Raw genomic sequence first — 20,667 nt, 5'->3', positions numbered from 1 at the left:
GGGGGGGGTTGCTCCGCTGCCGGCGTCACGGCGGGCGGGTGCTGAGCCTGCAGCCAGACCGCTGGCTCGGGATAAAATCCTTTTTTTTTTTCTTCTTCTTTTTTTAAATTTGAATTTAATTTTAAACTTCAGCAAAATCCTTGTCCTGCAAGTGGATTAATAACTGGCTGGGAACTCTGCTCCTGCCACATGTTCCCAAGGCATTCTGTGTTTATTCCTTTTTAGCTTCTTACGGTATCTGGAAGATTGCTTTATATATACATATATGCGTATATATATAAGAAGTGATTTTATCGTATATCTTAGGAGAAATGACCAAGATAAAGTACAGTTACTGCTGCGCTTGACACCAACACTACCTCGAAGCTCCTGGGAGCTACATAGACAAAGGGTAGGAGGGAAATGGGATCTCGGAAGACTTGCCTGAGGTCAAATAGCCTGTGGCAAGGAGCCCAGACCCCTGATCTTCATCCATTTCTCTCATCGACAAGACTACACCCTTTTCTTCTGTATGTATTTTTAATGCCTCCTAACTTTTCAACCTGCAATGGTTTTCTGCCTTCAGCCCGATCTTGTGTGCCTTGACCCACCATTGAATATATACAGCACGATCCATTACATACCTTAGTGTATCCACTGGAAGAGCTGTCCGTCTTCCTGCCCAGGGAGCGTACAAATATATTGTGTTTGCTTTCCATAGGGCATTTAGATGCTATGGCACTGATGCAAACTGCTTGGATATGTATTATCCTCTCAAGATTCTTGGCAGGAAACAAAGCTTTCAGCTCAGTCTCAGACTACGGTAAGATGTGTCTACCAAAATCGGGCATGAGCATTCAGAGAAATAATTGGAAGATGAAACTAAACTCAGTGTGAAGAAGTTGCAGGCCGGTGTGAAGAGGTTACAGGTCGGTTTGCCTGATACTTTGTAAATACGGATGCCAGTCTTTAAACCTGAGCTTAGGGATGTTGCTTAGTTCCTCTGAACCATTATCTTGATCAGAAATGGAAGTTCAGAACAAGGGTAGGTTTGGACCCTGTAACAGAAACCGCAGACCATTCGAAGCAGAACGCTTGATGCCTCTGGCTTTGTTCTGTAGCCACTTATACAGTTTCGAGGGCACTGATATGCTCATTATCTAAGAAATTATGTCCCAGAGGTAAAGGCAGGAGGGCGTGTGTGTGTGTGTGTGTGTGTGTGTACATGCCCTCTGCTGGGTACTCAGGCGCTGTTGTGTTCAGACACTGCTCACAGCCGACTGACACACATCGACTTCATTCACCATCGGAGCCTTGGTGATCATCTGCCTTGTCACATGAACCTCTGACTAGCACCTTGACTGACTTTGACCAAGCACCTCTCCTTTTCTCCGTCCCCAGCAAAGCCTACAGAAAAACAAAAACCCAATTAACTGACAGCACTAGCACAATGCAGGATCTGACTTGCAGAAGAGCAATTAGCAGTGTGCAGTGTTGGTGGCCTGCCCTGGGGGATTAGTTCTGCTAGCCCGGCTCAGCCCATGCCCTCGCATGCTAGGCTGCTGTGGTCACTGCCTGTCTGAGCACTCGGGACCTCTTTCCTCCTGCCCCTCCCAGGGTTTGAGGGCCCTGGTGCTCTTTCCCTGCAGTGTGTGTGGCTGGGGTGACAATCTCATACAGGCGGACAGCTCCCTCTTGTGATAATGCTGCTCCCACAGAAGTCACAGTAGCTCCAGAACCCCAACCCACTTCAAGACCTTCTGTGTTGCCCTGTCCATCTCTGAACACCTCTAAGTCCCCTGTGTGCCTGTCATAACCATTTTTAGCTGTGTGAGTATCCTTGTTTCCCTTTCACGTGGTGCAAGCCGCCAGCAACTCTGCTGTATGCATCACTGGCACGACTTAGGCAAAGCAGACCAATCGTTTTATAGTAGTTACAGTTTTCATCCCCAATCCTCTTGCCTCATCTTTTTCAAGCTGATGATCTCCACAAGCTTCATGGACTGGGTAGCTTTCTTTCCTAACCATATCTTATTTGCTTCAGCATATTTCAATACTGGAACTGCCAGTCATTTCTTTATGAGCATTTTGTCTCAGATTCTCTCTTTCAGTGGAAGGACCTCCAAACAGTCCCATCAACTCTCCACCCACATCAACCACAGACTTACATTATCATTTTCCTCCCTCTTCATTTAACAGGTTTAAATCCCATTCAGTGACAACTTCATAGCTAGCTTTCGTTGCCTGAATTCACTAAGCACCTATTGACAACATGAAGTACTTCAGATACAGCTAATGCCAGAAGCAATGGCCATTTCAGTTTGTCTTTTTTAATGGCACCTCTGCTTGAAGTTATAGTGACCTTCATATTTAGGGAAATTTTCCATTAGATCAGGGTGGTAACTTGTCCATGCTTCTTGCTCATCTGAATTTGTTTTATTCCTGGTACTATTCAGAAACTGCTCAAATCCAAAAATGTGCTTCATTCAGTGTCTGAGCTCAAACCAAGACTGTTCACCAAGAGCAGCATCAAGTAAGCAGTTTTAATTTTCTTCAGGAGTGTCTGACAGGTACTGCACCTCTCTACCTCACCTCCATGCTAAGAGAAATTTTGCTTCATGAAGAGAAGTTGTACTTGTAAAATATCCTTTTTACTACCTTCTCTAGAAACCTTTGAATGGGCTTGGGTTTCCTCAATGGCAAGTAGGATCTGCCTCACCATCATGTGCTTGTTAATACCCTTGAAACTGCATCAGCTTGCAATTTTACCTCATCACATCAGTGTAATTTAAGATCTCTGAATAAATACACAGTTAATTCAAGTCTTACGTAAATCAAGCAGTGGGGATTACTTGTGCAAATAAATGAGAATGAGATTGCAAATAGTGTTGGCCCGGAGTTTTCTACCAAATCTTTTTTCTTTTTGAAATTGAACTCTTGTGGAAAAAATGCAGCATCCCCAAAGCGCCTTTTGTGAGGATCATTTGGGGCCTGGAAGGAACCCATGGCCTCTGCTGTGCTGGCCCCAAGACTTGCCAGTGAGGACATTCACCTTATTTGGGATAGGGATTGAAAACCTGGATTACTAAACTGTTTCTCACCTGCACTAGAATCTGTGCTCTCCCTCTCACATTCACCCTTGCTTTCTTCCATGTGTTCTCTCTTTCCTTCAAACAGCCTTCCTCTTTTCCTCCTTCAAAACAGACTTTCTCTTCCTTTTCTCTTGCAGGACAGATACACTCCTTTCTTTTCAGTGCTATTTCCAACATTCAGAAATAGAACATACCACAGAGAAATGATGTGAAAGAGAAGAAATAACTGTTCTCACTTCTGTAGCATGACCTGGGACCTCAAAAAGCTTTTCACACTTGAATAGGCTGTCTCAAAAAACTGCTGGATAGCAAGTGAGTATTAATACTATCATCCTGAGACTGGCAAAACAGTACTGCAGTAGCTATGAAGAACAATTGGCCCAGGATACCAAGGGAGAAAGACCAGGCAACTCATGGCCTGATGCTCAGTGCATTTCATTTAGATGCTGTAAAGTGGTAGAGGGAATTAATTGGAACAGGATCCAGAAGTAAGATGGAGCCTGAGATACATCATCTTAGAATATTTCACTGCAGTTGGTAATTAGAGCATGATACAAAATGAGCTAAATTCATCCCTCATTTCATGGAAATTGTACCCAGTTTTTTGATTTTAAAAGTAGACTTCAGAAAGATCTCCCTTTTCTGTACTTAGCACTGCAGCAGCTGTAGCTCAAAACTTCATGTGGCATGGGACTTCACCAGCAGGAAAATTGCTGACTGGAAGTGCTCTATTTTCTCCATCTGAGTGGCTGCAATTTCTTCTTCATATTATTGCGGTACCTTCTAAGCTGTTCAAGGGTCCTTTGTGCCTTGTGTTGCAGAAACCTGGTCCTGGCCTATAGAAAGGCTGTCTGTCCAGATAAGAATGACAGAGCAGGGAAATGAGCTGCTCACATAGAGGGAGTCGCTCAGTGGCAGACCAAGGATCCTGCTGTGCCATCCTCCTCCCTCTCCTTCACTGGCTTTGCACTCAACTGTGCTCTTCCCATAGCTGAATCATGGCCAAGATTTCTCCCTCTTCTTCTGCCTGTACACTTTCTCTGTGAGGCCTCAGTTCCCAGATCTGCACCAGTCCAGTAGGAAGGAGCCCAGAGAAGCACCAAACCAAGTTTCACGTTAATCAGGACCTCACTTTCATTTGACTGGTGATATCCTAGTGTACTTCAGGTGCTTCACTGCTCTTCAGATCTTTCCCTCCACTAGCAGTCCCTAGTCTGGTTCTGGAGCAAGGCATTTTGGGACTCCTGGACAGAATTGCCGTGATGTCACCAAAGCTCTCTTTGCACTTTTTTGTATCAGGTCTTCCCCTCCTTCTGATGCCAGAAACTGCCTGTATTTCACACACCCCAAAATTATCTTCAAAACAGCACTTATAGGTAGCAGTCTTCAGGCTCCAGAAGGCTGGGATCTACAAAGGCTGGATTTAGTGCAGGCTCAGGGCACACGGAGTCTTTCAGATGAAGTCTGGACTCATGAGGTCTCCCTGGCTCTGCCAGTCAAGTTACATGCTTCAAAGGGCAAGACTTGGAGGAACTGCAGTCACAGAGCCCCATCACAGCACTCCCAGACTCTGGAGATCTGGAACTGGTAAAGCATTGGGCTCCTGCTCTGTATCCAGGATTCCCTCTTGATTTCTGCCACTTGTAGTGTAAAACCAGCTCAATTCTGGCCCATGGACTCCATTAATATCACCACCTGAAGCTGTCTCCACATGGGACATGTGTGGTCACAACTACTACATTTGCCAGCCAAACCAGCATGGATTATACTCAATTGTGTCCCTCTCCAAACACCTAGTGTCCCCCAGATGTCTCCCAGAGACCATGACAAGCTCTGCTCCCTCCTTATTCCCCCTCCAGGCACCACAGACTTTGTGTCCGTAGCTAAAAATCTGTGTGATTTACAGCCACAATCTCAATATGCAAAGGATTATGTCAGACCAATAGCATGCAGCACACACCACAATCTTCAGACAGTTTTAAAAAGGTGTGTGTTGCTTCCTTGACAGACTTAAACTTTTTTTCCAGATTAAAAAAAAGAAAAAGCCTTCCCCTGTGAAGAGTTGTGATCTGCACCCTGTCAGTAGAACACAGCATCGAGCCTTCCACGTGGCAGCAGGGTGTGCTAATTAAAATTTTTTGAAAAATAACATTGCATCTGTCATAGCCAGCCTCAAATTACCCATACTCAGGATGCTTAAAACATTGTCTAAAAGAAGAGCAGATGCTTTTAAATAAGGTTCTAAGAAGCAGACTCCTGATTCTCAACCAGCTTCAGGCAACAACTATTGAAAGTCCCCAGGTGGATCATTTACTATTTTTGCCTCAGTGTCTTTTTTTGGTCTTTTTTTGGTGAAAATATACTGGTGATCTGTTTATCTTATTATTGTAATGTGTCATTAGATTGTAGCCAGACACCTCTGAAGTTGATCTGATAAACTTCACACTCTCTAAATGGCCTGGCTCCGAGCCTCTGTAAGCAATGTTTGGATAGATTGCTGCTGCTCATTTCCTGTATTTATGCTAATTTTCTGTCATTAGTTTTATTTTTAAATTGGGATTTTCTCAAGCAGTAAAATTTGGATTCATATCTGAGCAGTGTTGAGCATTGCAGTGCTGCACTGGAGCTAATGCTTTGGTACGGGGATATGGCCAGAACATTAAACCCCTCATCCATGGGCAAATTCTTCCTACATGGAGAGGATACAGATCTGGTGTTTGGGTTTGGTTCCATATGTAATAAATGAATTTTGGTGGGGCAGTTTGGGGAACACAAACAGCATGACATGCTGCCTTACACATCTATATGCATTATATACAGCTTGTCTACTCATTGCTGTTCATTTGTAGCTAATTTCTTGTATTACAATAATATCAAAAGCCACAAATTATAATCAGGGCCCTATTGTACTGGAAAACAGATATAAACATAATGAAGAAGTGGTCATTAGCACTTCTGTTTCAATTCCTTGTATGCTCAGAGACCTCACTCAGAGACTCTCTTCCCATCCAGGAGCTTAGAAACATTACCAGTGGGTCTGTGCCTGCAGTGATGTTCAGACCTAGAAGACCCAATTACACCATTTCTCTTGAGCCACCCTCTGCTCACAAGGTGACTACCAGCAACAGTTTAACTCTCACATCATATTCTGCAGCTCTTGAGCAGATTTCAACACGGCACTTTACATGCAAACTCAGTAAAATAGCAACTGTGATTTAGACATACCTGCTACCTCTTTGGAGCCTCATAATGTACCAGTTGCAGCATCATTTCTTACTTAAAATCCCACATTGAATTCACAGGTGACTCAGTTCTTCAGGCCATTGTGTAGTGGTCACAGCTGTAAAATGGCTGTAGCTGTAAAAGATGGATATTTTTCCAAGTTTGAAAACAAGAAATACTCCAACACCCAGGCTCTTTTCTGTGGAGAACACACTTCTTACTAGCTGTCATAAAGGTGTGGGAAAATGGAGGTTTGCAGGAAATGCTACAATTCCCTGTGGCAGCATCCACACAAAGAGCAAACAGTCCCTTGGTCACGTGTTGAAAGCGAATAGTCCCTTTCTTCTGCTTTTCCCCACATTCCGCTTCCTGTTAGAATACCCCAATCTGTAAATGATTGTCAAACCACACTGACTTATATATCAATTTCCTTTTCATTAGCATGAAAATCTAAGAGATTTCTTTGTGCCTTTATATAAAAACACATTAACATAAAATGAAATCCAGGAGGCCTGAGCTCTGTACTGTATTTAACTGCCCTATTTTACTAAAAACCTCTCTGCATCTGGCCAATGCTGACAGATTTTTAAGAGCTCGTTTTTTGTATTGCTGAGAAGCAGCTTTCAGCACAGCTTTGGCTGGTGCATGGGTTCATATCTGAGAAAGGGAAAATCTGAGATGGATAAACAAAAAGCAGGAACAATCTATAATAACAAAAAACATCTCCTGTAATTCTTGTGACAGCCTGAAAATATGTCAGATAAAACATTTTAGAGATCTATAATAATGAGTAGGAGTTTGTGTCCTGAACACAGGACTTGCCTGTCTGCCAAGACAGACAATTGCAAAGGAAAAATAATGAAAAAATGGGAGGGGAGGAAGGAAAGTTACAGAAAAACAAGGTAATTGTGCTTTTCACAAAAGATATTAGTGAGCCAGGACTTGGTCAGAACTGCAACACACATGAATGGTTTTTCTAGCTTTAGTTCAACTTACAAATCTAATAACTAAAATAATTTGTTTTCTACTTCCAGTACTGAGTATGCTTTTTTTTCTGCTGTCTGGAATGGTTTGTATTTACTCTTAATTGTTTTGTTTTAGCAGCTGGCATATGAATATCTGCAATATAAATGGGTCCCTGGGAAATGAAAAGCACCTTTTAGTCTGAGATTATCAAATACCTTTTGTCATGTGGACTTTCAATGCATGGGTATGCAATGTTGGGATACCTGGCACAGGTATGCAATGTTGGGATACCTTTGTAACATTTTCCTAATTTAATTTTTCTCAAAAAAAACCCTCAAGCATCCTTCAGTGCTAGAATCCCTCTGTGACTCCTGTGTGAAAGCTTGGCATGTTGTCACCTGGAAAGTCACATAAAGCCACTGTGTTTCCTCTTCTATCCTCACCTCTTTTGCAGAAACATGCAGATCCTGAAGTTGCTGCTGACATCTGTCTTCCATTTTCCCTGCTGGGTACTTTCAAGAGGTGACTGAGGATAGATGCCTAGACTTTCTGTGACTTCTGCAAACACTTGTGTCTGGAAGCCTTAGCTGTACTGCTGAAACCCAGGGCAACTCTGGCAGCACACACTGGAGTCAGGCACCGTTCAGCGTGTTCTCCATCAGGTGGTGAAATAACACATCTGTTGAACAGCACACAACTACACTCAGCAAGGTCTTTTCCTTCAAGGTTGTATAAGAAGAGAGCAAAAGCTTTTAGCATAAACCAAAAAAAGAACACAAATACCCATCAGAAATGGAAAACTCCCAAAGCAGATATAGTGTAACCCTTACTCCTTATTGCTGACCGAGGGGTTGGAAAAGGAGCTTGGTATCACCCCTAAATACACAAAGCACCTGACAGTGCCCCACCACACTGCAACTGCAAGCATTCCTCGGAGGCTTAAGCATGTTGACAGTGAGACCAGATCTGTGTAGCAAACCACTGCACAACTAAGACCCAGTTATCCCTAGGTGACACTACTGATGTCTGTGAGGTGGAAGTGAGGGTGCAGAGCAGGGTTCAGGGAGTCTTTTTCTGTCAGTGCAACAAATACTAGGGGAGGAAGAAACAGGCTATCTCACAGTACAGCACAGTCTGCTCAGGAGGGAGCTGTGATTTCAGCTGAAAGAACTGGCTGCTGTTCAGCTGAAGGAAGTAAACAAGGAATTGATCAGTATATTACACATGCAATCATGGGTTCTTGCATGCCAACTCCCAGGGTATGATCAAATTCCACTATCAACTTACCATGTTAGTTTATGGAGCTGTAATCCAAAGTAAAGCTCTTCACAGCTCCCTAAAGCTGCAGAGTTTAGGTGGGAACAAGGGTCTGCCAGCAGTAACTCCATGCAGGATGAAAACCTTAGGTTTTTTCTGCCTTTCTTGGCTATGTGATGCATTTTCACAGGGTTATGAAGATGGTCTCTTCATGCTGTCCTTTTCCCAGAAGCCAGACCACTGGTCTGTGCTGTCTATTTTTGCTTTTCTTACTTTAATCAGTGTGCATTATAAACAAAGGTGTACAGCATAATAGAATCCCCTGGATATATTTGTAAATAAAAGGCTTTAAAAAACCTTTTATAGGGAAGCCCTATAGACATTAATAGTGAACACTTTTCTAGAGGCATTGTTATTCCACTAGTCTATACAATTCAATAACAAATTATATTCCTGCTATCAAATCCCAAAGGATGATTCAGAAAACCATTGGAAAGGATCTAATTCTCTGTAATTTTCTGCAGTAATTAAGATAAAAGCCTTTCAGGGTCTCCTCTATTACAATGCATGCGATTTTTCCACAGGAAAACAAGTGATCAGTTTAAATTCCCCCTGGTTACTTAAGCAAAGTAAAGCTGGTAAATACTGAAGGTTTATTAAGATAAAATTTCCTTTCATTTCCATGGGAAATTCACTTAATTTCAGGAGACAATGAGGGCTAAGGATTAGGCTCCCTGTATTTTATAACAGGACATCAAACTCCATCTTCTGCTAGAGACAAAGAGTTTCAGTGATTTTGCCACATCTTCCCTTTGGGCTGGCAGGGAATGTGTGCTCTGTGGAGGCTTTGCACACAGCAGCAGGTGCCATTCCATTAACACCAGGAGACTGAGTGCAGCAGTGAACTCAGGGCTTTGAGAGCCATGGCACATCTGGGGAGCTGCAGAGTGCTAATTGAAATACCACTAATGTTTTCCCCATCATGTGCTTGGAAAGCTATCTGAGGACGGAGACGGTGTTTCTGGAATGTAGTACTGAGTTCTTGTGAAACCCATGTATTTTTTTAGCCCTTGTCTCCACATTTGCTGCCCCAGGAGAGGCACTAATGACCTCTGCAGGGAACTCAATGCAGAGCCTTAGGAAGAGGTCACACATACGAGAGAAGAATGAGACATAAAAGCCATGGTGACATATGGAAGAGCTTAAAGGCAAATATCACTCCTATGCCATGCTTTGTTGGAGCTCCCTTTGTGAGGCTGTGACCTATACTTTGAACTACATAAAGCTGAGGTCAGACCTCTGTGAAATCCTGACCTTGATGCCAACAAGAAGAGCCTTTTCACTGATTTTTCTGTGTTTCTGGTGTGAGAGATCTGTCCGTAGCCCTGTCGTAAGTCTGCTCCAGGTAGTGCCCTCTCTGCCCATCCTAATGGCTTTTCCTCCAGCCTCCTCCACTCCACCCTTCTCCTCCACCACTCTTTGAGGCTAACAGCGAACTGCCCACAGTATAATGACAGCAGTAATAGCTTCTACAGTGTGGCATTTCTCATTCCCAGATCTCTTCAGGGCCAAGTGCTTTAATATCACTGACCTTTTACATGTGGCTTATAGCTAGCTCTTCCTTGGAGAGACCAGAGCCAAAGCTGGGTACAGAATATAGCACTTTGGATTTAGTTGTCTTCACTAAGTCTTGTACCTGTATCTTTCCCTATCTCGTTGCCTGTCTCCCAGACACAGTGTGAAAGGAAGCTATTCCAGTTTCCAGGAGCAATGGCAGGACCCTACTGATAATACAGAAAGGTCATTAGGGGCTAGTAGGGCTCTGAGAAATCATCCCTTACCTTAGCAAAGACTGAAAGCCTGCAGAAAAATGGCTTATCAAAGATGTTCATCACCTCTGCTTCCCAGGGGGCGTTTGGAGGTGTTGGATATACTCATCGGTTACAAGACTTCCTGCTGGAATTGCTGCATCAATTAGCCACATGAAAATTGTCATCCTGCTCTCTCCACTTCAAACAGATCTTTCCTTTCAGTATGTGGTGCCCTCTTCATCTTTATCCCAGAGTTATTTATTTCATCTGGTGGCACTTTGCAAAATCTCCTGGCCTTGATAGTTATTTTGCCTCCATGTACCAAAGTGTGAGTTTGATTACATCACTGTCCCAACCACTCTAAATCCCAGCCACGTATCAGTAAACTTAAAGTAAGTCACAATGAGTTCAGAAACAAATGACTTACAAAAATAAATCTTCACTCCAACACATCAGTGCCAGTACTGTACCAGCAAGTAAACCATAAATCTTCAGAGCACCACTACAGAATGTCACTGTACTACTCCAGAGACCAGAGGACAGAGAGTACTTTCTGAATTAGCTGATTCTGCTTTTGATAAATGTAATGGCTTTTGCTTGATATTTTATAAAATTATGTAATTCATGAATGGTACGTCATTTGACACTGTGAGAGTGGGGAAAAGGGATGGAAGGGGTTTTCATTTCCTCCAGACTAAGTGGTTCTCTGACCTTAAGCAAGCCCCTACACTGTGGGTGCCTGGTCCCCCACTTGCCAAGCAGGAACATTTGAGATGAAGCTGAGTTGAGAGTCACTAACCTTCACTCATAGTGTCCCTCAACAGTCTGCCTACCTTTTGAGTTCTTGTGGAAATCCTTTGGAGAATCTCGATGTGGCTTTTGACCACAGTGGACTTAAGGGTGCTCTGAACCTCCCTGCTAAACTGGAGGATTCAGACCATCAGAAAATTCACTGTGGCCAAAACCCACCACTAGTAATTTCTCCTGTACATTAACTTTTATTAGGAGTTTGCACAAGGCTACAAAGTTCTCATTTCACAATGAATATTTTTCCATGTTCAGAGTGACAGAAGTCAGTATATTTTTTTCCAGAGTTTCCAGGGGACTTGTTTTATCTAGCTGTACAGATAGCCATTCAGCTGTAGCCAAACCATCATAAATCATTTCCTGCTATTTTTACAGACAGGTATTTTGTTCCTATGTGACAGTGAGTCCCCACCTTTTCAAAAGCCTTCTGCCCATAAGTGATGTTTGCCTTAGTGTATAGTGGAAGCATACAAGAGCTCCCACAGTACTTTTTGTTGATATTTTTGCTGCACACAAGTCTTTTAGAAGCCCCTTTACATGAATGAATTTTATACAAACAAAATAGTTTCAAGATTCTGAGCTGAAAAGCACTGTGTAAGTGCCTAGGGTTATTTTCAATTAACAATATCTAATTCCAAGCACACCATGAATCACATTTTTCTTCTCTCTTTAGAGCCAACATGTTAATCCTTTGAAACAAAAATGGCTGCATTTTAATGAGAGTTTAAAAGGGTGAAAGTTCTGCTCTAGTACACTGAGCATAATAGAATATTTTTGTGATGTATATCTTCCAACCACTCACTTTAATTTTCATAATAATATCTGGAGAGAAGCCTGTTTTATCTCTGGGCTCTCCTCATTCACTCCACTGAGCTTTCAGTGTGTGTAACATGGTTAATTTGAAGTTGATATTTACTTTTCCTTATGGGCACTAGGTTACAGTAACACCAAAAAGATTTAGAGTGTTTTCCTCTCCAGGTTGACTTGTACAACATATCTCAGAGAAGTATTAATTTTAATTGTGTTTTTACACTCTATTTCCTGGCACTAGGACGTAAGAATTCCTTGTTGGATTAAGTCCTGAGCTGAAGGTGTGGGCTATTAGCAACGCAAAAGCCTTCCAGTGTCTGGCACAGATCCTATGTGGGTCTGCTGTGTGTTGGCTCATGTCCTTCAGTGATGTCTCAAGTCATATGATGTAGTTTGGAGAAGAAAGGATAACCTTGTCCACCTGTGAAGCACTATAAAGCAGCAGGCAAGGCTACCAGCAAGGGTAGGAGAGAAGTTGCAAGTTAAGAAGGAAATTTCCTATCCTGTTCATGCAAGGCCAATACCTTGTCCACAACTCCTCTCTAGTGTGATTTTGTGGCTTTCATAACATGGTTCTCTGTTGCTTTAGCCCATATTCAAGCCAGGAGTGTGGGGTGAAAATGAGGTGTCTAAAAATACCTCTATGTGCCCTTTTTTCCCCTTTGTGTTCTGCTCTAGAGCTGAGAAGTCCAGGTAGGTGTTTATGTTGCCGATGGGGAGGGGTGGAAGTGCCCATGCAGAAGGTATTCCCAAAGACTTATTTCTTATCCTGAGAGCTCTGAACTGAAGTAGGTGAAGCAGGTGGATGACACCAGACTTTGGCTGTGAGCCCAGTGTGATAGCAGTCCACTGCAGAGGTTTGTGTTTTCCACTGATGTATAGACAGCTACAATCTGACTTCAAACAGCATCTTGAGCTGGGCAAAACTGGCTTCTTCATTTTATGGGAAAAGGGAGATTTAAGGAAGCCTGTATAATATTACTTCAAGGCTTGAGGAAAAAGCCTACCTTTAGGCAGAAAATCCAACTGAATGAATCAGGCATCTCTCGAGTTCCTTTGATTACTCTGAGCAGGGCATGTAAACAACATGCTGCTAGAGGAGAAGAAAATAAAGACATTAAGTAGGAAGAAGAAAGGCTCTAACAGCTGCTCAGGAAGGAGTAAAATAGACACATAAAACCAGCAAAATGTTATGGGTAAAACTGCAACAAATCATCTTTTCAGCCAACCCAGCCCAGGTACTGAGTTGTCACCCACTGCATTGTAACAGACAAGCAGAGGTGGGCAGATCCATAATGCAGAGTTGTTATGGAACTGGATAGACAGCTGGCTGACCATGTTTTGGCTGCAATGCACAGTGGCTGGTGTCTCTACCTATTCATGCTCTCTGCAGGTAATTTAGCTCCTGACTCCTCAAGCTATCCTGTTTCACCTTTCTCAGTTCTGTTCAGTTACTATCAATGAACTATGACTTTTTAGTTTGCTTTAAGTATATTTACTCAACTTTCAGCAGGAAAGGTGTAATAGAAGCTGAGCCTGCAGCATCCTAGGAACCTGACACCGTACACTGTGTACTAAAGTCAAAAGGTTGGTCAGCCAGTCAGTCAGCTTCTGTCCACTCTGTAACACCAGCACATTTTACTGTAAAATTTGGGTAGCTGTCACCAGTTCTCCTCATATAGCCCCTACAATGAAAATGTCACAGGTAAGTTAAATTTCGTTTTCTTGCTGGCAGATTTTTCTAACTACATCAGTTTGCCTTTTCTAACCAGCGTACAATGTGTTGGGGCATTCCATGCAGTGTGGCTTCCTCAAGAAGATCTGTGAGCCTGCAAGATGAAAGAAGTTTTAAAGTTGTTTATCTGCCTACTTGAGGGTCCTCCATCCCAGAAAGGAACACAGTCAGCAACTATGCACTCTCCAGTGAAAGCAGAGGGTGAAAAGAGGCCCCCAAACTTAAAATACAATTTTGTGTGTGCAAATCCTGGCAGATGCAAAAATTTTTACCTGCCTAGTTACAGAAATTAAGGGTGGGATGAACTGTAGCTATAATGATGAAGTAGACAATGACAACACAAGAGCACTTGCCAATCTTATTCATACCCATGAGCCATCAGATATTCTGTAGTTATATGTGATGCATGAGCAAGAGGTAAGTGGACACATCCTCCATTAACTGTCTGCTTAATTTTTTTTGTCTATTTTGGATTACAGATGAATTTACAGCCTCTTGTATTACAAATGAAACCATAAAATCACATCCCTTCTTCCACTAGATTTACAGATGGGTAATTTGTACAGATGGGCAAATGTACAGATTTACAATTCTCTCCTGGACTGATTCATAGCAGTATCTCTCTGCTTCACTGCCGGGTCAGTACCTCCTGCAATTTCCTTTCTCTGCCACATCCACTTACCCTGGCTGCAATCTCTCCGGATGTGACTGATGTCACTTGTGTCCAAATCAGCTCAGGACAGGAGAGAAACAGTAGACAGAAAAGGACAATGCTACCAGTGTTAGTATGGTGGCTGGATTCTCATGGCTCATTCAGACAAAAGCAAAAGAAAATTAATTTGCTAATGAAAATTAATGCTATAGGCATAACAGTGAGCTTGCAACACCTGATCCTGTTATCACTGAGGGATTTCAGATGCAATTTTCACTGAGTTCAATAAAATTTCCCTGGTTTATAGCAAGGAAGATCAGTCCTTACATTCAGCATGCTGTTTAAAATATACATGAGAGTTCTCCTTTCCATTGTCGCAGAACAAAAGCCATTCTCACAGCTCTAGCTGGAGAGGCTTTGGGGCAAAATGCATGTCAGCATGTTACCTCAATTGACTGATTTCTTTGCTGCACAGATGAACAAACTAGGAGTCATCAACTTCAGCACATGACAGGAATCAGAGCACCTGTCCCCTTGCACTCTGTGCTCTGCATGAGATGAAAGAAAAAAGCAAGTAGGTCAGTGGTTGTGAAGCAGAGCAGCTAAGTGAGCACTGAAACAGCCTTGCAACACGCCTGGCCTGGCCTGGCCTGACCTGACCACTCCCTCTTGACCCAGATTTACACCTCTGCCAATTCCCGTAATGAGCATGAGTTCAGTGCTTCTGCTCTCTCCTAACCAACATCTTCTCTAACAGCAGAGACAGCTCGCTCTTAATAATCAGGCAGGAGGTTTTATTACTTTGATGGAGTGAAAGAGAAACTGGAAGGAAGACGAGACTCCAGAGCATCACTTCCAGACTGTGTTTCAGTGTATCCAAGTGTTTGACAGCCATACTGGTTCCTGCACTTCACCAGTACTGCTGCTCATTCCCATTCACTTGCTGCAATGAACTCCCTTGGTTGTAGAAGGGTCTGAGACTTTGCTTACCAGGCCAGTAGTGAATACAGAGTTGCATTCTTTAGCCATTTTCTTCTTCTAAAAGCCAGATTAGCTCCCTTTTCTTGTTCTTAACATGGGCCTCAGAAACAGTTGCACTGATATAATTAAGAGGTTATGTGGGGTGAGATGTAGGCTATGAGTATTCCCTTGATCACTGACTTTGCCACATCCTCAGAACATAAAACCCTGCCCCATAGTGAGATCTCGTAGGGTAAAATTCACCTGTAGACAGAAGCCTAACACAAGAGCAACATGCAGTTTTAGAAGTCTGATTTGTTCTTAAATATTGCTCATGTCAGACACGTTTAATGCTAGTTCACAAGAGCTGGTTATGAATTCAAACTTTACTGTGTCAGATGCTGTGCCAAAAAAATAAGAAAAAAAAAAGTAGGATCTCTGCCTCAGAGAGCTCTCACACAGGCATGAGTCTGTGAAGAAACACAGAAACAAGACCATATATTGGCCAACATGACAGATGGAGAGTTCTGCACCCACATTCACCCAGCATCACATTCCTGGTGTTGCAGGAAAGGAGACTTTCAAAAAAGTGAAAATCACAGGTTTATTTTATTTTTCTCCTTCCATGTGGAAGGCCTATAGAAATATCAGTTTTGTATCATCTCTCCAGGCTCACTGGCATGGTTTTAGTGATCTTCAACATTTCTGAACATTTGGCTGTGATACTCAAGGCATCAGGGACATGCTAGAAATTGTCCTGCAGCCTCACCATGTTTGAGTCTGATTACCCTTGACCAAGCTGGGTAGCTTTGCAGACATTTTTCTCATCTCTTCTCAATGACACGTACAGAAAAGTACGGAAACAGAGCCAGGCTTTGTCCACAGACAGTGAAAACACACACGTACACACAGACTGAAAGCCCTAGGAAATTTTCCAAAGTCACAAAAGGCCGGTATTCACCTTGCCGTACTTCTGTCATGAAATGCTTCGCTTGTATTGTAGAGCAGAAATAAGTGTTGAGATTATGGGCACTAATTATGTGTTTATTCACAGATCTATAACCCATAAATAAATTACAATATTTCCTTATACTACAGACAACAAACCTCATAACCAAACTTCTGTTCCTGGTGCAAACAAATTTGGACTGACAGTTTCCTGCTCCAAACCAAATGTGTATTTTGACATCTTGGAAACATGGCTGCAGTGTCACTAATGTCAGTTAGCTAAAGCTCTCAGAAAGCTCTGGTGCTTCAGCCAGATTCCAGAAGGAGGGTTTAGAAGACTAACTCTAAGCAGAGGCACTTGGAAAAGTTTCCTGTCAAAGGTAACACACATGGTGTTTAGGAAGATCCACCAGCACATTTTGGAGCTGATCCAACACCCACTGAAGACCTCAAGATAAATTCATTTATTGGCTGCACTCTGCCATGGATGGATTCTCATGATAAAGAGACCAGGAAGAAGTAACAGAGTGTTATGATTGATAAAGCATAACAGAAGGGGATACACAGGACCTTGAACAATGGAGCAGACATTTCCTTCAGCTTTGTGACCAAACATTTTCACAGGACTCTTTCCCTGCTCTGGGTCTTTGCCCTTACTATGGTAGTGATGTAGTGTGAAACCTCAGGGCTTGCTGGTCAGTGAAATTTTGAAAGGCAGCCTGCAATACAGTAAGTTGCAGAGTGAAAATGGAAAAGCCATTCTTGATTCGCTCAAGGAGGAAGTGCTAGTAACCCAAAAGCAGAATGTTTCCTTCTGAGCAACCCTGAACCTTATTATGAAACCAAATCAAAAGAAGTTGATACTTGGGTACATACTTAAATCACCTGAATTTTGAGAGGTGCAGCTCCCATGGATAGCCAAAGATTAATGGATTTGAGAAGGTAAATGTCAGCTCATTTTGGGTGAGCAGAATTGCCTAGAATCAGACACAGGCTATGGAGAAATGTGAATTCAGCATTGAATCGATATTTCAGTCTCTTAACCATCAAGGATGCTCCTGCTTCTCTTTCCAACTGATTAAGCAATGAGGTGAAATGCTGGGATCAAGGATAGCTGTTATTCACAGCTATGTCATGTGTGTCTTTGCATTCGGAAGCAATTTTATTCATCTGTCAAGAGAAACAGGTCAGGATAAATTTCCAAGTTGTGTGGGAGGATGCAGCCATGAAGCTCACAGCAACAAGGCCCCAGCACAGCAACCTCATGCTGTCATAAGCAGATGGCAAATGGGGAGTTGTGAACTGGGGGCTGGCTGGACAGGACCCCCACCTTTTTCCCTGCACCAAGATCCATAACAATCATGCTGCAACACTGGCTGCAGAAGGTTAATTTTGGGCATTTCCCCTGCAAGTCTGACCTAATGAGATATAGAAGTGTCCGTGTGCGGCTTCTGCAGCTGCCTTGTCATTAGAGGTGCTCATTTCCTGGGTGGGCATGTGATTTCCCATTTCTCTGGGTTAGGAAAATAACATAATTATACTCTGAATTCAAATCCGCTCCAGTTTAGGAAGAAGCAGGGTCTGATATGCATAATTTTTAAATGAATGGCACATTGCCATTACACAGGCAACAGTGTAAATTTCTCTTCTGTGTGAATTTTTATTTCAGCATGTCAAGAGTCACTTTCATTTGTACTTAAAGCCCAGAATGAATCAGTGCTAGCACGAACTTTGAAAAAAAAATAAAGGCATACCCATTAATAATAAATTAATAAATAGGTGACCATCCAGCTTCCTAACTTCTGTTCAAGGAGTCAGGCTAGTTGCACTGGTGGCCACAGAAACACTACTGTAATCTGTCAACAGATTTTCATACAGGTATTTTTTTCATTTAATTTTAATTTAATTTTCATTTCTTAATTTACTCACTTTGTACTTGACTGTGATTTTGTATGGTGGATATCTCATATTTAAAACGTAAGTCTGTTATTTTACTGTAAAATCATGCAGAACTCTCTTCTTTCTCTATCTCCCCCATTAATATTTCACAGATGGGAAATTCAAGCAGCAGACTCACGCATAGATGAGCAATAAACAAAACCTCTGGATTATAAAGGGCCTAATTTTCACAGAAATGTTATTTAGAAAGGCTTTGGGCTTAAAATGCCCATAGTTGAGAAATGGAAATTAGGTTGTAAGTTGCTGGCTGGAGATATGATAGCTCTCTCCTTATTTGCTTCCCTTTTACTCAGCAAGAAGATCATTGAAATAGTGTGGCCTTGAATTTGGATCAAGAAATCTCTTCAGCATTTGTGTCCTCTTGCTCATGAGAAAGGGCACAATATTTTAGGGAACTGTAGTGCTCCACAGCCAAGGCAAAGGATGAAGATAACTGAATTTATTGGGACCAGATCCCATTTTGGATGGCAGGGGAGGCTACAAAACACACACTCCTATCCAAATGCTGCTTATATCCCAGCCAAGCTGTTATGTTCCCTACTGCCAAAGAGCAGCACTCACTGCCCTAAGCCTAACCCTAAGCCTAACCCTAAGCCTAACCCTAACCCTAACCCTAACCCTAACCCATTCTCCAGAAAGCAGAGGATGTTTTCTTTGCAGCATCACCCCACACTCCTGCCCCATATACATTTGCAAGGATGTTCTAACTGCCTCCTTCATTAGGAAGGAGTGAAAGTCTCCTCTCTGTGCCCTAGAAACAGTAAGTCCCTGCTGGTCTTACAGACTGCCATGATACTGAGTGCCATTAGTCCTGCTGATTCTGTGGGTGACAGAGCTCTGCAGACATTCCCTCAGGCTGTCCCCTCCATGCTAATATGTTATCTGGACTCCTCCAGCTCTAAGTGGATCATTTCCTCTCTCATTTATCTCATCTCCTGGAACCCTGGAGGTTTGCTCACATTTATTTTTGGCTCTGGTGGAGCAGATTTGCCTGTTTCAGTTCGATTTACCTTCATTCACAGACATTCATATTTCTCCTTCTTAGAGAGGCCAGTATTAAACCAACCTGTTCTTGCTGATAATACTTTTGTTATCAGCATTTTGCTCTTTATTCACTGGGAAGCTGGATACCCTGTCTCCATCAGTAACCTGAAGCAGCTGGAAAGGTACCCAAACTGTGCAGACACCTGTGTTTTGAGGACAGCTCCCTGTGCAGCTCAGGGCTGGATTGTAGGCTCCTACAAAGCTGAAGCTGGAGGATGGGTTTCAAGCAGCAGCAAAGCCAACAGCTCAGCCTTCAAGTAGGGAGCAAACAGTATAGCCAAGGGATATTTGCTCTGGCACAGAAGGAATGCCTGGAGAGCCACTGAGGGTTGTTTCCCTGGGAGTAAAGCATGGTACTGAGGCACACTCCACATAGCACAATTTGAGCTCTCCTGCAACTTGGTCAGACACAGACATTATCCCTCACCCTCTAAGACACATCTGTAGGATCCATGGGCTGGGCTGACAAGGATACTACAAGTTCCTTTAACTGGTAAGGAGTAACACTGCTCCCACAGCTGGAAGGCACAGCTCAGGCCCTGCAGGGAGAAATACTGAGCTGAATATCATTCCCCACATCCAGCTGTAACTTAAAGAGCAAGGGAGACCTGCTCCCTCCCCCACCCCGTGCTTCAGGACAGGGATTATGGTGTCTAAGGAACCATGAAGGAGAAACTCTCTCAACAGTATTTCAAGTCTTCTCTGCAGCCTATTCTTGCCATTGTCCTGACAAGTGTAAATCATGTCTCAGTATAAATATACCCAGTACATCTGTCACATCCAGGTGGCAATGTCGGCTACGCTGTTTGTAAATCCACTGAGAATAATGTATTTGTGCTGTGGGATGACATCCCATAATGAGATTGTGATATTCCACAGCCCAAGATTTGCTATTTGTGACAAAGATGGATTTCATGAACAGAAAGGCTGCCAAGAGATCTCCTGGACTTAGGGGACATTCATAAGCTGGGGATCCTTCTAACCTACTCAGCCATAACTCAAATACAAGGGTGATACTTTCTCTTGCTTTTGAAACTAAAAAAATAAACACCATTAGCTGCATATCTGGCCATATATTTGCATTCAAAACATGACAAAGTACTAAATAACTAAATGTAAAAAAGCACAGTCAAGAACTGCATATATTTACAAGCCAACCTATCATATTGATCCAATTACACTTAATGTAGCAAGTATAATAGTAAAAAAATTCATTTCCATGTCTAGAACAAGTTTTTCTTTTTTTCTTTCCTCAGAGATTTAGAAATTGAATCCTTTTAATAATGAAATTCTGATTTTTTTTTTCTTTGCTCCCAGGAGTAGCTTATTTATGAAAAGCTTAAATAAAGTCTTCATCCTTTCTTGTGAAAATACATATATGTCGCGATAGAGGGGAAACCCAGACGCTCAATATGAGTGATCAGC

General features: G+C 42.5%; 1 protein-coding gene across 1 annotated transcript in view; it reads right to left on the bottom strand.

Moving 5' to 3' along the window:
- MB21D2 (Mab-21 domain containing 2) overlaps positions 1 to 713 on the bottom strand; it is a 59,530-nt gene extending 58,817 nt beyond the window's left edge. The window contains exon 1 of the mRNA XM_042042259.1: positions 624 to 713. Within this exon, the coding sequence (XP_041898193.1) occupies positions 624 to 698 (75 nt within the window). The 5' untranslated portion in view covers positions 699 to 713. The remainder of the gene's footprint in view (positions 1 to 623) is intronic.
- Between the last annotated feature and the right edge of the window lie 19,954 nt (positions 714 to 20,667).

Source organism: Corvus kubaryi, unplaced genomic scaffold (genome assembly GCF_017639235.1).
Source record: "Corvus kubaryi isolate FWS band 111438036 unplaced genomic scaffold, C.kubaryi_AGA036_p1.0 37397, whole genome shotgun sequence".
Classification (NCBI taxonomy): Eukaryota; Metazoa; Chordata; class Aves; order Passeriformes; family Corvidae; genus Corvus; species Corvus kubaryi.
This window is presented reverse-complemented; position numbering and strand designations above follow the sequence as displayed.